Source organism: Medicago sativa, chromosome 3 (assembly GCF_051527215.1).
Source record: "Medicago sativa cultivar Bolivia chromosome 3, Bolivia_mono, whole genome shotgun sequence".
In the NCBI taxonomy this organism is placed as follows: Eukaryota; Viridiplantae; Streptophyta; class Magnoliopsida; order Fabales; family Fabaceae; genus Medicago; species Medicago sativa.
Window position 1 is genome coordinate 28,334,214 of NC_140751.1, and position 8,232 is coordinate 28,342,445.

Below are 8,232 nucleotides of genomic sequence, written 5' to 3' on the forward strand. Positions count from 1 at the left end.
TTAATTATACGAATTGGTAAATCGGACAATCCTGATTAACTTAATTGTTCGACATAAATTAATTTGTCAAACAACACATTTAATGATCACGTGAGAGGGAAAAGTTTTGGATACAAAGGGTTGCATTTAATGCATACAAATGGGAGGGAGGGAATATGATTTATTCCAATGCATTTAATGATATGAAGGGAGGGAAAAACTTGGCTTGATTAGGGTTTGGTAATTACTAGCCCAATAAGCTTTTATAATAAGAAGATGTAAAGAGCTTCTTTTAAAATAAGGGTGAATTTATTGCAATATGGAGAGAGGGGAATGACATTTAGAAAAAACATTTAATGATCTTATCAGAGTGAAAAGTTTGGGATATAAATGGTTGCATTTAATGGATACATCTGGGAGGGACGAAATATGCTTTATTCCAATACATTTAATGATATGAAGGGAATGAAAAGCTTGGCTTGATCTTGATTAGGATTTAGCAATAGCTAGACCTAATAAGCTTTTACAATAAGAAGATGTAAATAGATTCTTCGAAAATATGGGCGAATTTATTACAATCTTGAGGAGGGAGGGAAATGACATTTCAAAAAACACATTTAAAGATAATGTGAGAGGAAAAAGTTTGGGATATGAAGGGTCGCATTTAATGCATACGGATAAGAGGGAGAGAATATGTTTTATTCCAATGCATTTAATGATATGAATGGAGAGAAAAATTTGGCTTGATTAAGGTTTAACAATTGTTAGAGCTAATAAGCTTTTTTTTTTTTTTTTTTGTGGTGATCGGAGTTTGAATCCTGAACCTTGGATATGCATTGTCCCTACTAACTGAGATAAGCTCACGAGATATAGCTAATAAGCTTTTATAAGAATAAGATAAGTTTTTGTAATAAGAAAATATGTACATTTAATGCATTAAAAATTAAAATATTTAATTTTTGTACATAATAATTTCTTATTTTAAAATCCTTAAATAGAGTCCTAGTGTAGCATTTCCCTATCTTTGATTTCTTCTTTAATGAGGGTAGCTAACAAACATTACATGCTATTAAGCAAAATATCACTCATCGCTCTAATACCAAATACTCCCTCCGGTCCTATATACAAGAAAATATTCTTTTTTAGATACATTTAATAATCAATGTATCTAGTCTTCATTGTAAACGAGATACATTAATTATTCAATGTATCTAAAAAAAGAATTTTTTCTTATATATAGGACCGGAGGGAGTAATACATTACATCTACTCCCTCCGGTCTCGAATGTAAGAAACAAAACAAAAAAATTGTTGGTCTCAAATGTAAGAAAAAGTATACAAAAGTCATCATATTAAATATTACTATTCCAATTTTAACCTCATTGACTTTATCTAATTTTTTTCACATTCCTATGTTTAACGCATTCCAAAGATTTTTCATTGGTGGAGTTCAAAAGTCATGTTTCCAAGACAAGGACATAATTGGAAAAATGGTACTTTTTACAATGACTTAAATGCAATCAATCAACTTTCTTAATATGTGTGATTTTTTTTTGTTTCTTACATTCAAGACTGGAGGGAATACTTCATTATCTTCTATTTCTCTTTTCTCAAAAGCCTTTCTTACCACTTTCTCTCCTTTCCGTTTAACAACCAATCAAAAAACTTCAAGCTTTTATCAATTGGATTTTACCACATAATTTATATAGAGTACTTCAAACTCACATTTAATCAAGAAGTTACTTTACAAGTACTATTAAATGCTTGGGAATGATGTTTCTTATTGTAAGTCTTCTTAAGAACCACTATACATTCTACCCGGTGATGGAACTTAGGCTTTACAAGTGCTGGCACCACTTCAAAGCTTGAACTCAAGATTACTTGTATCAATATTGGCAATCCTCTTCCAGAATCTAGCATGTCCTCCATGCTTCTTCCAGCACCATACATGGGCTTATTCTTTGCCTCTAATTGCAATGGAAAGATGGTTAATCCACTTTCTGCGTAGAGCTCAGGTCCCTACATATATGCAAACATTTACATGATGTTTATGAAAAACAAAGTTTAGGGTTTATTTTTTATTTTATTTTTTTTTCCTTAGGGATGATGCTACATATGTTTTCATGATATCTATAGATTCTACACCCCATAAATTCCAGCACACCCTCTGTATTTTGGGAATGCAGGGAGGAGTGGGTTGCAATTGTGGCTGTGTAGATAGCAAGACATTGAGGCTATAAAAACAAGCCCTATATTTTATTTTACTATATTATAAAAAAAACTAATAATGAGATGAGACGAAAATTGCTCCTCTTTTAAAATTGTTCATTCCCTTAATTCAAGGTGAGTTAACTCATGCTGATATTTTTAAGACCAGTTCAATCACTTTTTAATTTGGTTCAACCTATCTTAAAACTGTTAGCGTGAGTTAACTTTTGCTGAAAAATATCGAGCGTGAGTTAACTCACACACAATTTAGGGAATGAACAATTTTAAAAGGGAGAAGATCAATTGATAAGACCCTCTCGTAGGAGGACTAAAATACTACCACCTCTATCTCTAAATATAACCCTTCCTTCAAAAACAAAAAAAACTCTAAATATAACCCTCTTTGACAAAAAAAGTTCTCTTATTTAAAATTATTTCAAGTTACTACTATACTAATTTGTATTAAAAGATTAAAAAAAAACGTGAGAATCTAATACATCCTTATACAGAAGGTAAAATTAGGAATATTAAACAAAAATTTAAAAATTAATTACACTACCAAGTTTTTATAATATATCTGAAAAATTGTCAAAGAGGCTTAGGAAGCTTAAAAGTTTGAATAGCAAAAAAAATTAGTCATTAATATCATCACAAAAAAATTAGTCATCTAAAATGCAAAAAAATTAGTGATTAATATCATCACAATGACCAAAAAAATTAGTGATTAATTATCATCTAGAAATAAATAAATAAATAAATAAGTAGTAAAGTTTTGCCTTTTGTGATTTCTAATGGCAATCATAATGTGTAATCTTATAGTGATATATGAGGATCACTTTTTGTTTTTGGACACAATGTGAGGATCATTATTCACTAGTCTATGTCCATTTAACAAGGACATATGCTAGAATCAATCATTCAATATTCTGTACTATAATTGACATACTTACATTTGAAAATGCAAAGGGTAAGATGGAAAATTTCATATCCATCTTGGGAGGACGAATATGAAGACCAAAAAATCTTGATTTATTCTCTACGATTAAATTCATGGAGCAATTGCATGTCAGAATCTTTGTGGTCACTCCAGTTCTATCCACTCCTTCCCCTAGTTTAAATTCTGGAATCCTTGCAATCTGCAAATCAATAAAGAAACCTTATGAGTAAAAATTAGTGACATCATGCTATCGCTATATCTGGATAAATTGACGCACTCACCTCAAAGGAGATTTTGGGTGTTGGAGGTTTTGTAGCAATGTAGAAAACAAGCAATGCAAATCCAAAACTCACCATAACTCTCCAAGTAACTTGCAGCCAAATCCAAGCACATGAATCAGAGTTATGGTAAGAGAAGTACCTCTTCCACCCTCCATTTTTTTCATAATAATACTCATCAAACAACCCTTTCTCATCCTCATCACTGACCACACTGCCACAATCGTTGACGATCACCAGATGGTGATCATCATCGTTTTCAGTGGCAGTGCCGTCATATGAGACCTTCTTGTGGTGTAAGAAAGAGTTGTTGGAGCCTCGAGAGGAGGAGTAGCGGCAAAGGGCAAATCGGCTGGGTTCTTGTTCGTGGGCCGGATTTGTCCGATGGGTCTCCGATCGGTTCGGGGAGTGGAAAGTTGATTCGGCGTCGTTTTGGACGTTGCTATGCTTGTCTATGCTATTTGCATGGGAGACTGTGGAGGGGCTTTGGACATAGTATCCACACGGGTAGGTTTGGTATGTCAGAGTTTCATGATCTTCAACAACGTTGTTGTTATGATGCATACCATTATGGTAAGACATTATTATCGTGTGTTTCTTAGTATGCCAGCCAAATAAGTGGGAGAGAAAGTGGTTTGTTTATTTGTGTGTTTTCAATTGTGAATGAAGCTTTGGATGGATAGGTTTTAAACAAAATAAAGATAGGGAATTAAGGGTTACATCATGAAGGATGGGCCTAGTTGAGGCATTTTACACATTTGTTTAATAAAAAAATATTTTATTCTTTATACAATTACTTTGGGTGTTCATTAAGGGACATGAGTAGAACTAACATTATTGTTGCTTCTAATTTGAAGTCTCATCATGCATTAGCATTATATATAATGTTTTCATTGTATTATACTCTCTTTGATTTTGGGACTCACCATAACTATGAAAGACTATGTGATACTTAAGTATTTACAACGAAAATTCTAACTTAGATTCGAATCTAAGATAAATTCTTACCAATTGAACAAAACTATGTTGACATATTTTTTCCAAATTGAATTTATTTTGTTACAATATTTTAATGATTATTGAAAATAAGTTTGCTCTTAATAAACCAAATTATAATCAATCTGTTATTCAAAAAAAAGAATTATAATCAATCTCACAACTCTTAGTGTTGTAAGAACTTGTTGGACATTTTGTAACTTTCTTTTAAGGGGATAAACATGGTTTTGTGGCTAACACGAGGTTAAACAACAAAACAATAAGAAGGTTGAATGTTCAAATCCCACTCAAAGCATAATGTTTTTTCTTTAGCGTTAACCTTTCGGTTCTCAGGAAAAATAAAGAGGTTCTGATAATGTGGAATTCGGCCATGAAGTATAATGAGAGTCTGGTCAAGAATTATTCTACCTAGAAATTGAACTCGGGTTCTCCCATTTCTAACCATACTATTTTTTTTACTAACCTAAGAATTATTCTCTAAAAAAAACATACTAATTTTTTTCATTTAAAAAACCTTAAATAATGAAAATGTAATTTTTTTTTTACCAAATAAAGAAAATGTAAGGTCTAGAAGTCCTAGTTCAACTGACAAATGCCGAAATTTCAAGGCCGGACGTCGTGACCCGGGTTCGAACCCGGTACCTTACAGTTGTGTGTGAGTTTAATTTCAGTGGATTACCACTCATCTAAGACAAAAAAAAAATGTAATTAATCCCTATGTTATGGCAAAACCATTGATTATGTTGTGATCATGAATATTGCGGGCGCCTATAATAACGGCATTAGTTAATTTGCTTTACACCGAATTGTTTCTCTTTCCACATTCAAGAAATGATAACAAAGTAAGCACGCTTTAGTCTTTACCCATTCTATTTCCTCTAAAATGTTTAGTGAAAGATTCTGATCTAAACCGAAAAGGATGCTAGACCTATGCTATTTTATTATTACTATCTTCATCACTAATTTACAAGCACTTTTTTTTTATTTTTTTTTACAAGGAGAAACTTATTGCATTTCATTCATAATAATAGTAGTAAAGATACAAGATGGAATCCTACTATGAATATGAAAACTAGCATGATGCAAAACCACTCTAACAAAGCTATGAACGACTTCGTTGGCTCAAAACCACTCAAGCACTTTTTTATTAACACACTAAAATTGAATTTCATTAACGCTAATCTTTCCGGCACAAGTCGTACATGAGAAAATTATCAAAGATTCACGGTCAAAATAATATATGAGGAAATAAAAACAAGAATTAAATAATAGTTAAGAGATTGCTAATGAACAATGGCAAGGGTTAACCCTCTAAAAATGATAATCAAAATCGAAGGTAACAAATTTTGATTTCAACTACCAAAAGCAATGGGGCTTGATCTTCTTGCATAAAGTATGCAATTTTTTTCTCCTTATGCTGAAAAATATGACCATTTAGCTATTTCCAAATAATCCAAAACGTATAGAACCAAACATCATTCGACGAAATCCACCCCTTTTCGAAAAGTCACATAAAGTAGTAAAATGCAAAAGATGATCATAAATAAGATCGTGGTCTGTTGTTGTGACACCTAGCCAATTAGCCACCAAAGACCATAACCTGATGAAAAAATCGCATCTAACAAATAAATGATCTTAGTCTTCAGACAAACCACACCCATATGAGCAAATACAATCGTTCATAGAAATAATTTCTCTTTTAAAAAAATTATCCTTTCCAAATATTGCAAATAAGAGTCAAGTGATCATACGCACTACACACATAGTAATGTGTTTACCAAATTGAATTGCTAAACCCACCTATCTTCTTCGACCTCCGGCAAAACAATAGATGTTAAAGACTCACAGATTTTCCCCAATTGCCCTTTCTCCCACACAAACAAACACATACCCCACTAAATTCAAAATTTCTTTCAGTTTTTTAAATGTATTTACTATCTTTTTTAAAAATAACTTTAATTAATAATACTATTAATTTATCTTAAAATATGAATAGTCAACATTAAAACAATTTATTAATACTCACACATAAAATAAATACATTAATTATATTACCAACTATTTTTAATATATGTAAAATTTGTAATGAAGATATATATTTAGAGATAGAGGGAGTATTTTATTGTTTTTACTATGGCCTACACTTATGCAGAAGATGATCATGATCATAAATATGATTAGGCCTCTATTCGAAAATGTCGAATCACTACTTATAGGATATATATTTACAATGCATAAGTTTTAGTTAGTTTTTTTTTTTAAGGAGTGCATAAGTTTTAGTTATGAGGTTTTATAATGCTTGTAAAAATTTATATGATTATATTTAAAACAGTTTTTACTAGCTCATAGCGTATCAATTTTTCTTTGTCATTTTTACTTTTATTATCTTAATTAAAAAAATCAAATATTAATTTAATTTTTTTTTTTGACAAGTATTAATTTAAAAATTTGTTTTTGTCATTTTATAAGTTTCATTTCGTTCAATGGCTAATTTTATAAATCACCTTAAACACCATTCTCTAGCTTATTTCCTATTTGCTATCATATATATTGTTTATATGTTATAGATTCATTTACAATTAGTAAACTTAATCTATTACTTTTACCAAACGATGTCTAAATGTCTCTCTACCTCTCTCCATCCATTTTCTTTCCACCAAAATATAATCATTGAACTATCCACTTGGTCACAAGCAATCTAAGGCTGTCTAAGATTGCTCATCGTATAAATCGCCATTGCTTCAGCAACAATTTTAATAAGGATTTATCTTCTTAGAAAAGAAAAAGTTTCTTCCTTCCGTCCTTTTAGGTTTTGTTTGAAAGTTTGGAGGAGAGAATATAAATGAGAAATATAAGGTAATTAAAATAGAAAAATATTTTACATTTTTTGAAAGAGTTTGTTTTAGAGAATAATAAATTAATTTTTATGATTAATATATTGATAATTTGAAGAATATTTTAACATCATATATTGAATTTGGAAAATTCATAAAAATGCCCCCAAAACTCTTCAAAATCTTGCTCCGATATACTTTTTTAGTTCACTAGAATTAGCACAGTTTTTCTACCTAAAAAAAAAAAAAAAAAAGAATTAGCACAGTTTTGTATTGTGAGAAAGAAAAAAAAACCCCACCAAAGACCCCACATCTCAAACTCCTCTGTTTCTTCAACTTGGTCCATCCTTTTTTCTAAAACCCTCTCATTTCTTCCCCTCTAAACCCGCAAACAACACTTTATGGTATATTTTAGAGTTGAGTTTTAGAGGACTACATTTATATGTTGATATAAATTTGAGATTTTAAAAGAATTAAAGGAGGGATATCATACAATATTTCAATCAATTTTTTAATGCAAAATATTTCACACCCTTTAAAGTAAAAGAAAATATCTAACTATATATCACAACACTTTAAAACAAGACTATAAGAGAAAAAAAATTCAATTACAAGATTAAAATGTTTAAGAATTGGTGCGTCATGTAATGAAAAACTAGAGTTCATATATATACCTTTGGCTTTTTTTCTTCCTTTACAATTTAAGCAAAGTGTGATTTCTTCAACATGTATATTTTCAATCAAAACCAGGCAATATAAACAAGATCATCACATCGGCAATGGAATTTTAACTTAAAACTTTATGGTATATGAGTTGAATTGTTAACAACTAGACCTAACTATGTTGGTTTGAATAAATTGTTTTTTCTTACTGATTTTTTTATTAATCAAATGAATTTAAATCCTCGATATTGGTCTATTTTCGGTTTTAACCCTCCAATTCTTAAGAGAATGGGACTATAGTAATCTGGAGTTCCGATGCAAGTTAAATAAAGTGTGAT

General features: G+C 30.5%; 1 protein-coding gene across 2 annotated transcripts; it reads right to left on the reverse strand.

Annotated features, from left to right (window-relative positions):
- Nucleotides 1–1,488: 1,488 nt before the first annotated feature.
- On the reverse strand, nt 1,489–4,062 carry LOC146936915 (delta-latroinsectotoxin-Lt1a protein). 2 transcript variants are annotated; one of them, XM_085751470.1, is made up of 3 exons: nt 3,477–4,062; nt 3,137–3,322; nt 1,489–1,997 (listed from the first exon to the last, which is right to left on the reverse strand). In XM_085751470.1, exons 1-3 carry the CDS (start codon nt 3,981–3,983, stop codon nt 1,710–1,712), a joined length of 981 nt encoding a protein of 326 aa, XP_085607596.1. In that variant the 5' UTR covers nt 3,984–4,062; the 3' UTR covers nt 1,489–1,709. The 2 variants fall into 2 exon arrangements, with proteins under 2 accessions (XP_085607596.1, XP_085607595.1); XM_085751469.1 differs by having other exon boundaries at nt 3,405–4,062.
- Nucleotides 4,063–8,232: the final 4,170 nt, after the last annotated feature.